This window comes from Bubalus bubalis, chromosome 1 (genome assembly GCF_019923935.1).
Source record: "Bubalus bubalis isolate 160015118507 breed Murrah chromosome 1, NDDB_SH_1, whole genome shotgun sequence".
Classification (NCBI taxonomy): Eukaryota; Metazoa; Chordata; class Mammalia; order Artiodactyla; family Bovidae; genus Bubalus; species Bubalus bubalis.
The window spans coordinates 180,022,522-180,043,068 of NC_059157.1; the positions used below are offsets into that span (position 1 = coordinate 180,022,522).

Genomic DNA, 20,547 nt, shown 5'->3' on the forward strand with positions numbered 1-20,547 from the left:
AGGAGTACTTCAAGGCTGCATATTGTTACCCTGCTTATCTAACTTATATGCAGAGTACATTTAATTTATATGCCGAGTACATCTGGGCTGGAAGAAGCACAAGCTGGAATCAAGATTGCCGGGAGAAATCTCAATAACCTCAGATATGCAGATGACATCACCCTTATGGCAGAAGGTGAAGAGGAACTAAAGAGCCTCTTGATGAAAGTGAAAGAGGAGAGTGAAAAAGTTGACTTAAAACTCAACATCCAGAAAATGAAGATCATGGCATCCAGTCCCATTACTTCATGGCACATAGATGGGGAAACAGTGGAAACAGTGGCTGACTTTATTATTTTGGGCTCCAAAATCACTGCAGATGGTGATTGCAGCCATGAAATTAAAAGATGCTTACCCCTTGGAAGGAAAGTTATGACCAACCTAGACAGCATATTGAAAAGCAGAGACATTACTTTGTCAACAAAGGTCCATCTAGTCAAGGCTATGGTTTTTCCAGTGGTCATGTATGGATGTGAGAGTTGGACCATAAAGAAAGCTGAGCGCCAAAGAATTGATGCTTTTGAACTGTGGTGTTGGAGAAGACTCTTGAGAGTCCCTTGGACTCTCAACCAGTCCATCCTAAAGGAGATCAGCCGTGGGTGTTCATTGGAAAGACTGATGCTGAAGCTGAAACTCCAATACTTTGGCCACCTAATGCGAAGAGCTGACTCACTGGAAAAGACCCTGATGCTGGGAAAGATTGAGGGAAAGAGGAGAAGGGGATGACAGAGGATGAGATGGTTAGATGGCATCACCGACTAAGTGAACATGGGTTTGGGTGGACAGTGGAAGTTGGTGATGGACAGGGAACCTGGCGTGCTGTGTTTCATGGGGTCGCAAAGAGTCGGACACGACTGAGTGACTGAACTGAACTGAACTGAGGAATAAAAAACTTATTTCTCATTGGCAATAATGTGTTGATTGTGATGGTTCCTATTTTGATTAATAAAGCTATGCTTGAGTCTAGTAATAATGATTTAAAATTCACCAACCAAAATCACAACTATTTTTGCATCATCCTAATACATCCTCAAGGAAGCTCCTTCTCACCCTGGTGTCCTTGGGCCAAGCGTGATGCCTGGCATTAATGCCTTGAACTTGGCTCTGGGGTAGGTGTGGTGTTACATTGAATGGTCTTGAGGATCCCTGGTTTGAATAGCTGAAGGTAACTGTTGATGAAACTTTCCAGGAAGTGGTCATTAGAGCGCAGAGATTAATTATAATAACACTAACAATGGATGTGACACCCACCGACTCCAGTGTCTGCTTAAGTGTTTTATTGACATCTTGGCCAATTAAATCCTGTAAAAGCCCTGTGAGTGTGGCATTATCACTTCTATTTTATGAATGAGGAAGCCAGAGGCTCAGCGAATTTAAGTAATTTTCCCAAGGTCAAGTACCAGAATCCAACCAAGCCTGACTGCCAGAGAGTTCTGTGCTTTGTTTACATCACACCCTACCTCAAGAAGTCACTGATAAGAGGAGACTGTTTTGAGAACTGGAGCTTCCTTACTTGGGGACTGTGAATCATTTTTAAAAATGCTGGGAAGACGCCATCCTTTAAGAAAACTTTGCCTATCTGATTTGAGAGCCTGTTCACACAAAACATTCCCAGCCCCAAACCATTCTTGACACAGCCCTGGTCCCTTAACAGGTAGCGGTGGCTGACCCAAGAGAAGTATTTTTTCTGACCTTTGTGGCTTTATTGTTTGCTGGTGGAGCACTCTTCCTCAACCCCCACCCTCTGCCCAGCCTCCATGGCCACAGTATTCTGTGCTGGGGAGCTGAGGCTCGACAAATTGAGGCCATGCGTGTACGTGCATTCTAACGTCACTTAAGTGGTGCCCAACTCTGTGCGACTCTATGGACTGTAGCCTGCACAGCTCCTCTGTTCATGGGATTCTCCAGGAAAGAATATTGGAGGGAGTTGCCATGCCCTCTTCCAGGGGACCTTCCCAACCCAGGAATTGAACCTATGTCTCTCTCATCTCCTGCATTGGTGGGTGGGTTCTTTACCACTAGGGCCATCTGGGAAAACTTTTATCAAGGCCAGTTTAATTGGAATCCATCCCTCTCCATAGAGAAGAATACCAAGTTCCAGGTCTTCCCCCACCCTCCCCAGAGGATAAAAATAGCAGCCTCTCAGGGGCTCACCACTGGTGCAGCAACTGCTCACTGAAGCTGGGCCTGGCAGGGAGCAGCTGTTTGTAGGGGCACAGGCCTGGTGGGAAGCATGAGGGGTCAAGGCAGAGACCTGCCTACAAGGACTAGGTGACCCAGACCGGCAAGTATGCTTGGAAGCCTCCAGAAGAGAGGCAGCATCTGGAGCAGGCTTCACTGCGACATGTCAGTACATCACAAGGTGCACCAGCTCGCTGGATCGCCTTTAAAAAGAGACCAGGTGCATCTGTGATTCTTAACCTCTTTGAGGGACAGGGACTCCCTACAACAATTGAGGAGATGTCCCTATCACTTCTGTGTATGCTCAAGCCTACACACAGAACACACTTTTGCACACAATTTCATACGGGGCAGGGAGAGCTGTCAAAGTCCAGCATGGACCATATGTTAATTATTGATTATAGAGATGCACATTGATTGTAGAGATGCAGAACGATTATAAAAAAATAAAAATTTGTCACATGTAGAAATAAGGTTAAAAAGTTTGCTGAACAAGATCTCGTAAAAGTATATAGTATATACCCATGAAGACAGACACAGAAATGTTAATGTTGACCTCTGTTGGTAGGATAAAAGGTGATTTCTATTTGTCTCCATCTTCTTTCCAAACGAAAAGCATGTTTCTCTTTTGCAATCCGCGGCTGCATCCACGCAATTCCCTGGATTTGGGAGCCCGGTCTGCTGCAGGCGCGGCCTGGGCCTGCCTGCCACGACCCTCCATCCTGGGCGGGTGTGTGTGTGTTACAGACAATAGGCAAGCAAACATCAGGCTGGTGACAACGTGGGACGACGGCTGGCTCCTTTAGAGGGTGACCGGAGAGTCCTAGGCCAGCAATGCTTCTAGGAAAGCAAAGGGCTCCTCGCGAGGTTCGGGGTCCGCACAGAGGAGGCGGTGCGTGCGTGCGCGCTCGCAGGGCGGCGGCGGCGCGCGCGCGCGCTACCGCGACCCGCTCCCCGCAGCGGACGATGCCGCCGAGGAGGAGGCGGCGGCGGCGGCGGCGCGCTCCGGCGGTCTGAAGCGGCGACCGGCTGCCACGGGCCGGCGGCGCGATGAGCTGGGCGGCCGCCCCCGGCTCGGGGCTGTGAGGGGCTCGGGGCCGGGGGTGGGCGGCGGCGGCGCAGCGGGCGGCCCACGCTTCTCTTCAGCGGCGGCGGCGGTGGCCATGCGCGGGACGGCGGGACCGGGGCCGCCGGGCCAGGGCCGCCTCCCGGGGACCCGCGGCCTGAAGGCCCCGCCGCCGCCGCTGCTGCTCCTGCTCGCGCTGTTGCCGCTGCTGCCCACGCCTGGCGCCGCTGCCGCCCCGGCCTCGCGGCCCCCGGCGCTGCCGCCCGCGGCCGCGGGGCCCAGCGTGAGCCTCTACCTGAGCGAGGATGAGGTGCGCCGGCTCATCGGTGAGTGGGGACGCCTGCGCCAGGGCGGGCAGGTCGGCCCGGGCCCGGGTGCTTCCGGCCCAGTCCCGCGCGCTGGACCGCGGGCGGCTCGGTCCCAGCTCCAGGGTCGCCTCCGGGCCCCGGCGTTTGCCTGCTGTGTTGGCCGGGAGGTGTGGTCCCTGCCCGCCCCCCCACGCCGGGCCAGCCTTCCGGCCTACTCCCCAAGCCGCCTAAAGACCCGGGGACCCCTCGGCCGCCGGCGAGCTACTCCATTCCAGCCTGCTTACAGCCTCTAAAGCCTTTCGCCTTATTCCCTAGAGGCACCCTTCCCCGCCGCTCCAAGTTTCTTTGACCCTTCCTCTATACGTGTCGCTCTAGGGCCCTGGACTTCGGGTACTCGAAATCCACGTTTTATTTAGGAACTGCAGTGATTCTGATGCCCTGGTAGAGGCCACACTACTGTGCTGATACTTTGCTGCTATCATAGGTTTATATTTTCTTTAAATGAAAGAAATTGGTTGTAAGGGCGCTACGTGTTCCAGGCAGTCTCCAGATCAGGGACGATAAGCGTATTTTATAATAGTGAATGAACCTCCAGGTACCAGACCTTTTAGCTTCTTCAGTACCTTGGTTTTTGTCTTGGATATGTTGGAGTTTGGACTCGTCCTGTATTTCAGGGCCCCTCTTCTACGTTGATACCTTCTAAGGAAAGGAGAACTTGGCTTTGGGTCAGCTGGTGGTTCTGTTCTACCTAATTAGTTTTGTTATTTGGGAATTAATTTGAAAAATAGGACTTTGTGGATTCTGGAAGTAACCCCTTAGAGGAAGGTCTAATAGAAATGGCCCCAGATAGGAAGTCTTTGGTACTTGCAGATACCTAGACATTCACTTTCTTTTGTGTATTATGGGCCAAAGAGCCACAGTTTGTTTTTTTTGTTTTTTTTTTCCCCGTCTTTATTTCATCTCAGATTTGTGGTACATCTGAGTGTTTGATGGGAAAAATTACTTTTATCTATCATTTTATCCTGTTCTTTAAAAGTCAAGACTTTCTTGAAGCCTGTTGAAGTCGACTTAGTGTTAAAGTGGAATTGCTTTTAAGCAGACTGTTGAGACATTGTTGCATTTATGGGCTTGTAGTTTTTAACCAAAGAAGAATGCTGTGTTTTTGTAATGTCCTGCCATTCTAAATCCTCTCTGCAGTCTAGCAGAATTAGCGGAATTTAGTTTAGCTGAATGAAAATTGCGAATTGGATTAGTGCTTGAAACCAGACTAAAGTTTAGGAAAAATATTGTTTATAAGTCAACCCATCACATTAATTAAAAAATAATATTTTAAAAATAGTAATTTACTCATTTTAAAAATACTATGTATTGTGCATGATTTTGTAAAGATTTTTTGGTTAAAAAAATGTGTATATAATTTGTGGCTTTGTTTATATGTAAGAAATCATCTCCAGGAGAAGGACAGGGAAGCTTGGCATGCTGCAGTCATGGGGACCCAAAGAGTTGGACTCGACTGAGCAACTGAACTGGATTGAGGGAAGGGACAGGGGACAACCAGAGGCTGACATGGAGTGCCTGCCATATACTTGCTCCTCCATGTTTTATACACGTTATTTTCTTTAATTTTCTTGTGACCCAGTGAGGTGAATATTATTATTCCCATTTTAAAGATGAAGAAAGTGAGACTTCTAAGTAACTTGTTCAAGGCTACACATTTAATAATCTTTTTTTAAAAAATCAAACGTAGTGTTGACATAAACCACAAAGTTTCATTGAATGAAATGAAGATATTTATAATAGAAGTTTGATCATGATGTGGTGGAAAAGAATAATTGCTATTTAATACTTGAAATGTTGTATTTGTTACCTGATTGATAAACATCCAATTTATGCCCAGGAATGAGCCATTGGGAAGAAGGGAGAGAGAATTTCCTTGCTGATCAAAACCTCAGTCACCTCTGGGACAGGGGAGACCTGTAGTATTTTCTTTAATACAGAAAGAGTTGACCTGTTAGAGTGGGTCTCTTGACTCTCCATCCTGCACAGATCCAGGTCCTCTTCTTCCTTTATCTATTTTAACTTGAAAGTATTCCTTGGCTACTCCTGGCTGGGAAAGAGCAAGTGGGTGGGGCTGATGTGTACCAGGCGTACTGGGTTCTCAGAATGCAGTTTCCCATAGGAACTCTTATTAAGACTGCTTGTGTCGTGTTTTTGTATCATTATGGTTTTTTAAGTGCCTTCTAAAAGCTAATTTGAGAAACTAACCATCACTATAATATTTCTAAGACAACGAATTTGCATTGCCAAGTGCAAAACTTATAAGTGAAGTTGGTAGTGACTTCATAAATTGAACTAATTGTTTTTGACATGAGAATAATTTTTTTTAATGCAGTTCATACATGCACATATTTTTAAAAAAATCAATAACGCTAAAAGACTTAAAAAGCAATAGTCTTCTGCTTTTGGCCTTTCATCTTCCAGGCCCTACTTTCCAGTGGAAGCTGCTTTCCCAAGCTAGCTCTTTTTTTCCTCCCTGTTTTTTTACTTTTCATATTTTGAAATCAGTGTAGATATCCTAGTATAATAACTGAGCAGTTGCCCTCTTCTCATGCCCAAACCCCCCTGTTTAGTTACATCATTTTTAGTAAAACCAGCAGTCTGTATTTACATTATTGTGCATATATTTATATTATACATTTTTATTATACATTATTGTATGTATACATGTATGTATACACACACACACATAAATATAAATTCACTTCTGAGTTAAATGGTGACCCATAAATGGTTATGTTTTCTTTTCCAAAACGCTTTTGTTTTTCCTGGAGCAAATAAGAGACTTAAACTTTTTGATAAGTCTATTCTGTATCTATGGCTACATTCTCTCATACACTCCAAGAAATATATTAAATGCCTTTTGATATTTTTTTTTCAAGTAACACATCAAATCATCTATCAGTTCCACTTGTTTTCCTCTTAGAGCCTCCTTGTTTTGGAGGGAGAAAACGGTAGCCTTGTTTTCTCTGCAGATTCTGTACCCTTCTTTTCTGTCTTCTGTACCCTTTTCCTCTGTTCCTGGATCTCCTGCCTTTTTTTTTTTTGGTTTGCGTCATGTTACTAAAGTGTATCCTCAGTAGCCTCCTGAGAAGAGTTGCATGGGAGGTAAATTATTTCAGGCCTTGTATGTCTGGAGATGTCTATCCTATCCTCATGCTTTTAGGTGATTTGACAGAATTTACATATTAGAAAAAAATACATATATTTTTGCTACTTTTGGTGGCATTTTTCATAGTTACCTGGCTTAAAGGGTTTCTGATGAAAAATCCAAAGGCATTCTGATGCTTTTTTTCCTTGTTGTTTGAGCTTAAGGTCTTTGTCTTTAAGAAATCTGTAATTTTATAAGCTGCTCTGTCGCCCCTTCTCCTGTCTGTGGTTCCTCTTGTCTTAGGCCTTTCAATCTAGAGACTCATATCCTTCAGTTTTAAAGAATGCCTGTTACTTCTGATAATTTTCTGTCCATCACTTTTTGTTTGCTTCCGAAATGTCTATTGGTTTGGTTGTTGAATCTCCTGTAATTGATCTTCAGATACCCTTAACTTATGTTGCCTCTTATTTATATCTTCATATTTGGAGGTGGAAGGAGGGGGAAATTTTCTCAATTTTGTCTTCTAAGCTCTCGTATTTTTAAAATTTTAATGATGATTTTAAATTTTAGAACTCCTTCTGTTCTCTGTTTCAATTTCATTTTATTCTAATTTTATGGATATATTATCTTCATTTATCTTTCAGGCGTATGTTGTTTTTAATTTTTTCTGTATGTTTAATATTTTAAAAATATTTCTTCTGCTTCCTTCAATGTGCCTGTTTATTTCAGAGTTCTTTTTCTGTTCATTTAAATTATACCTGTTGATCCTCCCGTGTCTGTAATTAATTAAGAGTGAGATTCTGAAAAGTTGATTAGGGGAGAGCAAGCCTGTGTGTATGTGTGTGAGAGGTCTCCTGGCCTCTCGTGGGGTGTGAGTGGACTTTTCATTGGGATCCTCCTCCCATATATCAGCGCCTTCACCTCTTCTTTAGGACTGGTCAGCGTCTGTGGAGAAGACACCTCCACTCTGCTGCCTCAGATGTGCTTGGCGATACATCCTCTGCCTGGGTTTGGATTATCTGGTTGGGGAGAGATGGAGGGTGCCGTTATTCAGGCTGTAGACTTTGACTTCTCCTGTTTACAACTCTCTTGTCTTTGTGGTTCAGTTTCTTCAGAGAAAAACTTTGGGTTAACTGCCAGACCTGGGGGCCCAACAGCTTTGAATACCCCTCATCAGTGGCTCCCCCTTTGGCAGGCTAGAGCCTCAGGCTGGTGGCCCTTGGTGCATCCAGGGCTGAGTCCCTCTAGGGGTCCTGAGAAGCACTGACCACTCCTTCAGCCGTGTCCCATCTTGCATATAGGGTCACAAAAAGTTGGACATGACTAAGCACACATGAGCACATCATGCAAAAGTTTGTTGAAATATCTGATGTGTTGTTGTCTACTTTCCCTTTGTTTGTAGTTTAATATCTTTGTGATTTCATTATTGTCATTTTAGAGGAGTCCTAGGAAGATGGGGTTAAAGGCTAGTGATCACTTCACTGTGTGTAAATGGCAGTTAGGGTTGGGCTTTGACTGTTAAAGAGCTGGTGAAAATTGTGGCTGGGGCAGAGCTAGGGTGTGGGAAAAAGTTGCTGATGGATGTGGGGTATGGCATGAACTGGTCGTGATAGCAGAGATGCTGGCGATAGGGCATCTGTAGGAGTCTAGGGGACTTCCGAGAATAGACTCCGCCTCCCACCAATTAGGAATTCACTCTGGATAACCGCCTCTCCATTAAAACAAAGTACCCTCTGGAAGAGTTAAGCATTGTTAACATCTTATTTAAAATCAGTTTAACACTAGTTGAGATCATTGCTTCTCAAATCAGTCCAGTAAAAATTTTTGAAGCCCAACCAAGTACCACATACTGTGGTAGAAAATGGCAATTCAAAGTTACTAAATTCCTTCTCTTAAGGAACTCAAAATTTCATAGGAGAGACTAACAGTTGTAGCTACAACTCTCACATTAAGATAAGAGTTATACTTCTGATTGATGTAAGTTATCGTGGGAATGATTGCTTTTGACTGTAGAAGGGTAGAGGGTTTTAGGGGGGTTAGGGAAGGTTTTTCTAGGAAAGGGGACATTTGAGTCTCATCTCCATAGGTGAGCTTGAAAGACAGAAAAGAGGAGCGTTTCATGCTAGGCAAAAAAAAAAAAAAATAGTACAAAGCCATAGGTGTATGGAAGCAGGTATGTGTGAAATCAAGGAGTAGGAACAATTTAATGTGGCTAAGATGAGAAAATTTGGTAAAACCAGGGAGTGGCAGAATATAAAGCTGAGAGGTAGGTTGAAATTAGATTAGGAATTTGAATTTTATTTTATAGGTAATGCAAAACTGTTGAATTTAGGAAAGGAGAGTACACATAAGGGTTATAGAGAAGACAGCTTCAGCCCCAGTGAAAGGGTGGCTTGCAGACTGGAAAGATGGATCGGGGAATGGAAGAGAGTTAGCCTTGTTGTGCTGTGCTTAGTCGCTCAGTCGTGTCTGACTCTTTGCCACCCTGTGGACTGTAGCCTGCCAGGCTCCTCTCCATGGGGATTCTCCAGGCAAGAATACTGGAGTGGGTTGCCATGCCCTCCTCCAGGGGATCTTCCCAACCTAGGGATTGAACCCAGGTCTCCCATGTTGGAGGCAGATTCTTTACCATCTGAGCCACTAGGGGATCAGCCAGGGCAGTTGAGGGTATGGGATGGGTTTATGAGGAATTCACAGGGAGTTTGGAGAAGTCTTAGTGGGGAGAACAGAGGGCTTAAGAAAAGGGAGGAGGCAGAGAGGAATCAAAGTTTCAGATTTGAGCAGCTTTTTCTTATTGATAATGGTTGAAGGAAAAGAAAAATGAGATGAGCCATTTTTCTCCCAGCACCTCTCTTCCTTTTCAACCTCAAGCCAAGTGTTTGGGGTGGGGAGCAGTGAACGTGTTCTTTCTGCTGCTGCGGGGCCTGTCCTCCCACTGCTCAGACTCTGAGGAGGTGGTGCTGGTGGAGGTGGGTTAGCACGCTGCAGCATGCTCGGAAGCCTGGATGTTTTGGGTGGGGTTGGTGGTATTGATACAGTGTTAATTTGAATCCATGTGTTCTCATTGGGAGAGCAAGACTGAGACATTGTGCAGTTGTGGGTTTTGAATTTTTTTTTTTCCAGTCTTCATTCTACACACGTGGGAGAACTGTCCAGTTATGGCTAAACCTGTCTCCTATGAGTCACATCCTGAGTGACTCGTCTGTTCTGAAGGTGCTGCCTGAAATACTGTTTGGACTTTAAGGGTCACTTTAGAAACAAATGAAATGTGGGTTTTTTTTTTTTTTTTTTTTTTTTGAGCATCCTGAATTGAGAAATTCCACATGACTACTTTTGGGGTTTTAACACAGTTATGCCAGTGTTCTGAAAAGACTTGCCAGCTATATATACTAAAACAAAACAAAAACTTGACGTGAAATAGAGCCATTACCTACTCTGAAATTGTATTATGCTTAAAAGTATGTTTTTTCCTGTGTTATTGTTGATGTATACCAAGTATAATATTTTCTAATCAAGATGTTATTAAACAACTTTCATTTATGTAGGACCTCTAAAAATGTGATGTGCCAAAACAAATGTGTGTATTGCTGAATTACATAATAAACCATTTACTGAAAATCCTCAATTGTGTTCAGCAAGTAATAGTGCTGAGTGGCAGACTATTTTTGAAAAGTAATTTCAGACGTCCCATTCTTGAGTATGTTGTATCTTGTTCATAAATAATGAACATGTTCTTTTATAAATATGTCTTGCTCTAGGTCATCAGTTTCACTTACTTTCTTTTATTTATCAACCATTGGCAGTAGATGGCATTGGCATTTTTTAATAGATAAAGCTGAGACTCTGGGGAATTACACAGTTTGCTGGAGGTCACAGAGATGTCTGGGGCTGTATGACTCTAAAGTGTGTGCTTTCTCTACTGTGCTGCCTCTGAAAGTTAACAGTTTACATAGTCTCTATCTAACCAGAGTCATCTGAGGGGCTTAAACAAAATACAGATTCAAAGACCTGCTCTGAGCAATTTGTTTAGGAGATCTGAGATGGGGTCCAGCCAATGGGGTTTTTGAACAGTACGTCTCATGAATTATCAGATGTACGGCTTTTTCACATTTGAACATCTCTGAAATTGGAATTGTTTTATAATCAGTGGTGAGTCATCAGGTAATTGACAGCCTTTTTTCTTTCTTAATGGCACAAGAAATAACGGTGCATTTAGACTAAATGAAATACAGTATTTTAACAAGATGAAATTATAAAGGAGACTTAGACGTAATTTGCCACCTTTCTTGTTTTTTGGGTGTCTGTCACAACTTTCTTTCAGAATTGTAAAATTCACTGGTGATAACGTATTTGTGGTAATGACTATGTAGTAGTGTCCTTGCAGGGAAGGCCAAAATGGCATTAGGTTTAAAAACAATGGAAGCGTGCTTTTCGGCTAGGAAGTTGCTGTCAAGAGAATTATCAGTGGTTCTCAACGTATTTTGTGAAAGCCTTAGAGCCTTTCCCTAGACAAAGGTATGGATCCCACATATACTAAGTTTTGTGTACTCTGATGGGGGTTCTTAGACTTTGAGGGTTTTGCAGGGCCTCTTGATGAAAGCTTATGGGTACATCTGAACCCCTTAAAAGCTGCTTCTAGAAGGGAGCATCTGTTACATTCCGTATATCATCAGGTCAGATTCTCTGACCTCCTACGTGATTTTTTTTCTTCCAGTTTTATTCAGATATAATTGACATACAGCACTGTGTAAGTTTAACATGGCCAGCATAATGATTTGACTTACATACATCATGAAATAACTACCATAGTAGGTTTAGTGAACACTATTATCTCATGTAGATGCAATATTAAAGAAATAGAAAAAAAGTTTTTTTCCTTGTGGTGAGAATTCTTCGATTTACTCACTTAACAGCATTCATATATAGCATATAGCAGTATTAATTATCATGTTATACATTATACCCCTAGTACTTATTTATCTTATAACTGCAAGTTTGTGCTTTTTGACTACCTTCATCAACTCCTCCTGCCCCCTGAATTTGTAAAAAGTTTGCAGACATTAAGGCTTATTCTGTTGTAATTACATGGCTTTTGACAAATGCATCCACTGTAGTATCACACAGAATAATTTTGCAGCCCTGAAAATTCCCCTGTGAAGGGGGCACTTATGTTTATTAATACTTTTACTTATATTTTAAGTAAGTTTGCTTTTAAAAAATGTATTTATTATGGAGAATTTCAAACATTCAGGAGTAGACAGACTAGTATAATGAAATTCTATGTATCCATTATCCAGTTTCAACAGTTATCATCTCAGAGCCAGTTTTGTTTGGTCTGTACCTCTCCACTCGCAATCCACTCCCTTGTCATCACTTCCCCCCATCTTCTGCTTGGATTATTTTGAAGCAAACTCAGAAAATTGCATAAAATATTTTTTGGTGTGTGTGTCTAAAAGATAAGGACTCTTAAAAATTTATAATAACCAAGATCACACCTAAGAAGTGAACAGTGATTCATAAATATCATATATCTAGGCTTCCGTCTTCCTGCTTTATAAATTGATGTTTATATGGAGACTCTTTGCCTGCCACCTGTTTCTTCTCTTGTCGCTGCTCCCCACCACACCACTGTTTAGTTCCTTTGGTGCCAAGCTCTTCTCACCGTAGGGTCTGCAGTCAACTCTCGCTCTGCCTTATGTACTTAACGCAGATCTTTTCGGGGCTGGAGCCTTCTGTATCTCAGCTTAGTGTTCCTTCCTCAGAGAGCTTTGCCTCTCTAGGGCTGACCCTCAGTGCCACTCGGTTCTGTCACTTTGTTTGCTTTTAGGTGGGATTCTCTGGTGGCTCAGATGGTGAAGAATCTGCTTGCAGTGCCGGAGACCTGGGTTGAATCCCTGGGTCAGGAAGATCCTCTAGAGAAGGGACTACCCATTCCAATATTCTTGCCTGGAGAATTCCATGGACAGAGGAGCCTGCGAGCTACAGCCCAAGGGGTCCCAAAGACTCAGACACGACTGAGAGGCTAACACTTTGACTTTTGTTGTTTCTATCTCCCTCTGTAGGAAAGTTAATTCTGTTTGAATAGCTGCTGCTGCTGCTGCTAAGTCGCTTCAGTCCTATCCGACTCTGTGCGACCCCATAGACGGCAGCCCACCAGGCGACCCTTTTATACTGTTTTACTCTATATCCCCAGCACCTGAAACAGTACCTGGCACATAGTCAGGTACTGTTTAGTTAAAATTCAGTGAATGAGTTAGTGAATGAATCATACTTTTTTTTTTTAATTCGCCATCTTGTGCCTTACTGGAGTTCTCATTCTTTTGATCATTTCCCTTTGCCCACTTAGTTATTATCCAAAAGGATATTGGACTCAACTTGCAAATGGACGTTTAAATAAATTAGTTATAATAGCTTCCTTTGAAGTCGCCTAATTTTCCCAACTCTCTCTCCCCTGAACCCCACTCCCTGGGTGAGATGTCCCCGCCTTGGCTTCCATAGCTCTGTGCCGTGTATAAACCATGTGGTCACTGTGCCCATCACATTCTCTAGTGCCCTGCTTCACTAAGGCTACCTTGTGGCTTGGCACACAGCTGTCTCTCAGCAGACTGCTGGTCCACACTACAGCTGAAGGATATAAAATATTCAACAGAGATTCTGGCAAAATAATTAAAAGCTGGAAAACAGATTTCTAATCTTCTGAAATGCTAATCTGCTGTTAACCCTAGCCAGTGTATTTTTTCATCTCTAGAAATTTGATTTGGGTCTTTTCATGTCTTCCATGTCTGTTCTTGACTTTTTGTGGGGGCACAGTTACAGTCGTTTTAATGTCAGCTGATTCTAACATCTGCGAGTTCTGCGTTGGTTTCAGTTGATCTATTTTGCTTTTTTGCATGCCTGATAGTTTATGAATAGACACAGGCATTATGAATTTTATCCTGTTGGGTCCTGGATATTTTTATATTTCTGTAAATATTTTTAGGTTTTATTCTGGTACTCAGTTAAGTTACTTGGAAACAGTTTGATCTTTTCAGGTCTAGGTATTTAGACTTGTTATATAGGACAGGAGCGGGCTCAGTGTAGGTCTAAGTGTTTCTGAGTCAAGACCTTTCTTTGTACTTGCTCCTGTGACTCATGAGGTTTCCAGGCTGGCAGACGTGAGTAGGTGATATTCCAGAACCTGTGAAGTCTTACCCTCTGTTAACCTTTTATTTTTGCTCTGTTCTGGGTAGTTTCTTTATGCATGCTCTGAGCAGTACTCAACCAAAGGCTGGAGGGGCAGCCCTCTGCAGATCTTGGAAGTTCTCTCTCCATGCAGCTCTCTCTTCTCTGGAAATTTGTCCTACATACTCTAGCTGTCTTTGCCTTTCTGAACTCATGTATTTTGTCTGGTTTTGGTTATTTCAGGCAAGAGAGTTTATCTGGTCCTGTTACTCTGTCTCACCCAGAAGTGGAAATGTCCGACGATTATCTTTTTGATTGTTTGCGTTTTTTCAAAAGTTGTTTAACTCCTTAGATTATTTGTTAAGATAATTCAGTCCAATTTCAAGAAAAACTTCTAAAGTTTGTGTATGTGTGCATGTATGCACATGTGCAAAAATGTGGGTTTATAGTAGATAATATGGTGTGGGATAATATTGGATTTGAAATCTGCATATTTGAGTTTTAAATCTATCTTCTCCTTCTGTTACATGTGGGCAGGCAAGTAATTAATGTTTCTGAGTGTTGGTTTCCTCATATATGAGATGCTTTTCAGTGTATAACAGGATGTCTGTTACATAGTTGCTGTATATGAAAGTGCCATATAATCCTCAGAATAATTTATTTTGGTTATTGGTGGGGGATTTGTATGTTTTTGGATAAAAACTCAAATCATAGAATGTTAAAGGGGTCATTTAGATTATCACCTGCTTGATTGATTGCCTTCGGTAGCAACATTTATCACTCATTGAATAATTACTGAGTTTACACTAGACGTTATTTTAGAAGCTTGACATGTTTTGGTGAAATAAAACAGATAAAGATCCCTGTCCTCATACAACTAACTTTTAGCAGAGAGCTGAGTGACTTGCCTGGGGCAAAAAAAATTCAGGTAACTTTGGGACAGGACTCCAAATTTGCACTTGGAGTTGCTTGCAGGGAGGAATAATGTTTGTGAATTCTCTGTTGTGTCTTTGATTCCCTGGCTGTAACAGCCAACTCGGAGCTACTAATGGCTGCACAGCTGACTGAAAGAGTGTGTGTGCTCCTGTTAGGGATTGGCTTGAAAGAGAGTGAAAGGTGGTTATGTCAGACTGTGAGTGAATTACTTCACCTCTACTGTAGAGCTGTGCTCGCAATACATGCATGAGCTTGGTAAGATAATTTTCTTCTTTAAATAGTGCAGGAGTCAATGATAAATTGTTTTTCAGAGTATCATTTTACCAGATAGAACGTTCTGGCACTATGGCAGGGCATGCTTCGTATTTTATGTTACAGTGCTAGAGATTATGGGTTATGTTTTTGTTACTTACTATCCTTAGATAGGAGTTGAAGAAAAGATGCCCCTTTCCTACAGTGTAACATTTATAAATTCTCTTCTTATGATGTAGTTAAATATTAGGCCTCAGCTAATTTTCTAGGTATAATTTGACTATAGCTAGATTTATGAGCTTCTGGTGGACAAATTATTACTTTATTGTATCCATTTCAGTTTGTTAGTTTCCATAAACTAGGAAAATTTGAAACAAGAGCTCTGTATTTATTTAATTTGAACATTGATTAAAATACAGACTATTTAGTGGCTTCAGACATAGTAAACGATTTAGCCTTTTTTTCCCTCTGGCTCGCATACCATACTGTCCTCAGAACCTAGAAGGGTATCTTGACTAAATTTTCAACTTTAGTTTGACTAACATTTGGAAACCATGGATGATATCATAGAATAATAGAGTTTTGGCTGACTTTTTGAAACCATCATGATATCATAGAATAATAGAATTTTGTGGCTGAGGAGGGACTTTAACTTTGTCTGGTTTAACTCCCTTGTTTTATAGTTGAGGAAATTGATGCCTGGAGAAGGTGGTTAAGTAATTGATTGCCAGAGGTCACTCAGCTACTCATTAGCAAAAACTCCACTTTAGTTCTGTTCCTACATTACTTTTGCTTTTTGCCTTAACTGATTCCTCATGTTCGTCTTTGATGTAGTTGATTTCTATTAATAGCCAGCCATTCATGCATCTAACATTTGAGTGCCTACAAGCACACTAACACTCCAGCCTTGCTTGAGAGGTGTGCGAGGTAGCAGGGAAGACAGATGGTTTGGTCACTGGCACTAATCGTTTGACCATTGTTGTGGTCTTAGAAAACCAATAGTTAACTTTTAAAATCATTTAGAATAATTTTTAAACTGTTATGTTATTTGAACTTAAGCTGCACAGGCCAGGTCATGTAGAACATAAGCCTTGAATTAAGCTTGAGCTTAAAATTGTTTAGGGGAAAGTGAATTTTCCTTGATGGATGTTGAGCGTTTTGCAGAAATAACTTTGGTTTTTCAGCTTGGAATTTGGGTTATCTAAAAATAACTTACGAATAAATGTCATATTTTCTAACAAGAGAGTAACATTCCTAGTGTACTAGAATTGGCAGTGAGAAATTTAAGTCTGGTTATGATAGTTGAAGAACTGAAATGTTCTTCATCTTAGAGGAGAACAGTTCTGTACATTTTAAGAATAGCATGCTACCTTTTCAGTCCATGATGGTTCCCCCTTGTTCCTGTCTGCCTTCCAGCAGTCTCTTTCCCCTTTCCATCTGCTTGTTGGCCTGTTCTGTCCTCTTTTCTGTTGGCCCGTTCATTTTTACCTTGTGGAACTCAAGTTTTGTTTTGAGGTCTCCTCTGACTCTTTCATAGTGCTGCTTTTTCTCTTCAGCCTAACTGAAACCTGATTTCCTCTTGTGAGTGAAATTTTCCTCAGAATCCTTTCAGTCGCTGGAAAACAGTTTTAGTACACTCCCTTTGCATTTATGGGGTAAGGGTCGGCTTTTTTTCTTTTCTTTTTTAAAAATAATAATTTATTGGGTGACGTTCACATGACATAAAATTCACCTTTGTAAAGTGAAGAAATAATTCAGTGACATTTAGTTTATATGTCATATTGTGCAACCACCAACCCTGTCTAATTTTGAAACATTCCCATTGCTCCAGAGTAAAACTCCTTACCCATTAAGCAGTCTTTTCCCATCTTCCTCTCTCTTCAGCCTCTTGCAGCCACCAATTTGTGTTCCATTTATCTATGTGGATTTATCTATGCTGGGTATTTCATATAAATGGACTAATAAAATATGAGGCATTTTCTCTCTGGCTTCTTTTTGGCACTGTGTTTTGGGAGTTCATTCACATTGTAGCATGTATGAGTCCTTCATTCCTTTCCATGACCAAATAGTATTCCATTCTGTGTCTATACCAAAATTTGTTTATTCATTCATATTTTGATGGACATTTGGGCTGTCGCCACATCTTTACTTTTGTGAACAGTGCTGCTGTGAACGTGTGTGTTAAGTACTTGATTATCTGTTTTCAATTTTGGGTGTATACCTGAGAGTGGGTCATGTGGTAATTCTGTTTTAACTTTTTGAAGAGCCACCAAACTTTTTTTTTTTTTTTTTTTTACAGTGACTGAGCCTTTTTGTGGCCCCATCACAGTGTACAAAAGTTCCAACTTCTCCATATCCTTGCTAACGCTTGCAGTTTTCTGTTTGTTTTGTAATTAAAGCTATCCTAGTGAGTGTAAAGGGATACCTCATTGTAGTTTTAATCTGTATTTCCCTCATGACAAATGATACTCATATGTTTGTTGGCTGTTTGTGTGTTTTCTTTGGAGAAATGTCTATTCAGGTCCTCTGCCCATTTAAAAAAAAAATTTATTTATTTGGCTTCATGGAGTCTCAGTTGCAGCACACAGGATCTATGTTGTGGGGCAAGGGATCTTTGTTGTGGCATGCAGGCTTCTCTCTAGTTGTGGTGTGTGGGCTTAGTTGTCCCACCCCATGAATTGAAGTCGCTCAGTCGTGTCTGACTCTTTGCGACCCCATGGACTGTAGCCTACCAGGCTTCTCAGTCTATGGGATTTTCCAGGCAAGAGTACTGGAGTGGGGTGCCATCTCCTTCTCCAGGGGATCTTCCCGACCCAGGGATCGAGCCCGGTTCTTCTGCATTGTAGGCAGACGCTTTACCCTCTGAGCCACCAGGGAAGCCTGTTCCACCCTATGTGGGATCTTAATTCTCTGACTGGGAATCGACCCAGCGTCCTCTGGTTAGAAGGTGGATTTGCAACCACTGGACTACCAAGGAAGTCCCCCTTACCCATTTTTAAATTGTCTTTTTGTTGTTGGGTTGTAAGAGTTCTTTATATATTGTGGATACTAGACCCTTATCAGATATATGATTTGCAACATTTTACTCCATTTTCTAGGTTGTCTTCACCTTGATAATGGCTTTGGATGTACAGAGGGTTTTATGAAGTCCAATTTATCTATTTTTCTTCTGTTACTCTTGCTTTTAGTGCCATATTTAAGAATCCATTGCTAAATCCAAGGTCATAAAATTTTATCCCTATATTTTTTTCTAAGAGTTTTATAGTTTTCAGTTCAGTTCAGTTCAGTTCAGTCGCTCAGTCGTGTCCGAGACTCTTTGCGACCCCATGAATCGCAGCACGCCAGGCCTCCCTATCCATCACCAATTCCTGGAGTTCACTCAGACTCACGTCCATCGAGTCAGTGATGCCATCTAACCATCTCATCCTCTGTCGTCCCCTTCTCCTCCTGCCCCCAATCCCTCCCAGCATCAGAGTCTTTTCCAATGAGTCAACCCTTTGCATGAGGTGGCCAAAGTACTGGAGTTTCAGCTTTAGCATCATTCCTTCCAAAGAAATCCCATGGCTGATCTCCTTCAGAATGGACTGGTTGGATCTCCTTGCAGTCCAAGGGACTCTCAAGAGTCTTCTCCAACACCACAGTTCAAAAGCATCAATTCTTCGGCACTCAGCCTTCTTCACAGTCCAACTCTCACATCCATACATGACCACAGGAAAAATCATAGCCTTGACTAGACGAACCTTTGTTGGCAAAGTAATGTCTCTGCTTTTGAATATGCGATCTAGGTTGGTCATAACTTTCCTTCCAAGGAGTAAGCGTCTTTTAATTTCATGGCTGCAATCACCATCTGCAGTGATTTTGGAGCCCCTAAAAATAAAGTCTGCCACTGTTTCCACTGTTTACCCATCTATTTCCCATGAAGTGATGGGACCAGATGCCATGATCTTCGTTTTCTGAATGTTGAGCTTTAAGCCAACTTTTTCACTCTCCACTTTCACTTTCATCAAGAGGCTTTTTAGTTCCTCTTCACTTTCTGCCATAAGGGTGGTGTCTGCATATCTGAGGTTATTGATATTTCTCCCGTCAATCTTGATTCCAGCTTGTGCTTCTTCCAGCCCCGTGTTTCTCATGATGTACTCTGCATAGAAGTTAAATAAGCAGGGTGACAATATACAGCCTTGACATACTCCTTTTCCTATTTGGAACCAGTCTGTTGTTCCATGTCCAGTTCTAACTGTTGCTTCCTGACCTGCATACAAATTTCTCATGAGGCAGGTCAGGTGGTCTGGTATTCCCATCTCTTTCAGAATTTTCCACAGTTTATTGTGAACCACACAGTCAAAGGCTTTGGCATAGTCAATAAAGCAGAAATCGATGTTTTTCTGGAACTCTCTTGCTTTTTCCATGATCCAGCGGTTAGGTGTTATATTTAGGTTGTTGATTTATTTTGAGTTAGTCTTTATATATGGATGAGGTAATTTCATTCTTTTTGCATATGGATATCCAGTTGTTGCAGCAGCATCTGTTAAAGAGGCTCTTCTTTCCCCATTAAGCGGTCTTGGCACACTTACCAATAATCAGTAGGCTAGATGTCTACTTGGATAGCAGGTGGATGTTGAGGTCATGAACAGCCTTGGCCTTGCAGGGTTTCCCAGGTCTGCCCTTGTGCCCCACTCTCTCCTGTCTGTTGTTTCTTTGCCATGCATCATAGTATGTCCTTTACCATATAGTTCCTGAGGAATTGAGTACCACTTTTGGTGATGGTTAAAATAACTATGGGTTTTGTTCTGTTCCAGTACTAGCTAATGGGAGCCAATGTTTATACATGATTGAAACACTGTGCCAAGAAACCTAAATTTACCCTACAGAACACATTTTCCTTTTTAAAAGTTGCATAGAGAAACATTGCCAATTTCATTGCAAGATATTTTTGTAGTTTGTTTAAAATTAGTGTTTTACTGTTTCCTTAAATTCTACATTAATTGGCTAAGTCTTTTATGCTGACTGGGGAGAAGCAATAACTGCTAAGTGACCGATATCTCTGGTTGCACAGTATTTTGTATCAAAGGCCTGATTATACCTGCATCAATTGTGTAAAACCTTAAAACTTTAAACATTTTAACTATTGCACTTAAGCTGTGTAAAAATTAATCAAAAAGATAGAATAGCAACAAGGACCTACTGTATAGCACGGGGAATTCTACTCAGTATTCTCAGATAATCTATATGAGAAAAGAATCTAAAAAAGAATGAATGTATAACTGAATTACTGTCATACACCTGAAACTAACAAAGCATTGTAAGTCAACTATAATCCATTAAAAAAAAAAAACTAAGGAAAAAAGTCAATTGGCTAGAAATATATAGGCTTATTTCTGGACTCTCAGTTTTCTTCCATCAGTCTAGATACTTGTCATGACGTTATTACCACACTGTTTTGGTTTCTCTGGCTTTGT

General features: G+C 41.7%; 1 protein-coding gene across 2 annotated transcripts in view; it reads left to right on the plus strand.

The window, feature by feature from the left end:
• The first annotated feature begins 3,368 nt into the window (after positions 1-3,368).
• The window catches only part of RYK (receptor like tyrosine kinase), a 114,055-nt gene continuing 96,876 nt past the window's right edge, over positions 3,369-20,547 (plus strand). For both annotated transcript variants that reach the window (XM_025291526.3, XM_025291532.3), the window contains exon 1: positions 3,369-3,612. In XM_025291526.3, the coding sequence (XP_025147311.2) occupies positions 3,384-3,612 (229 nt within the window). In that variant the 5' untranslated portion in view covers positions 3,369-3,383. The remainder of the gene's footprint in view (positions 3,613-20,547) is intronic.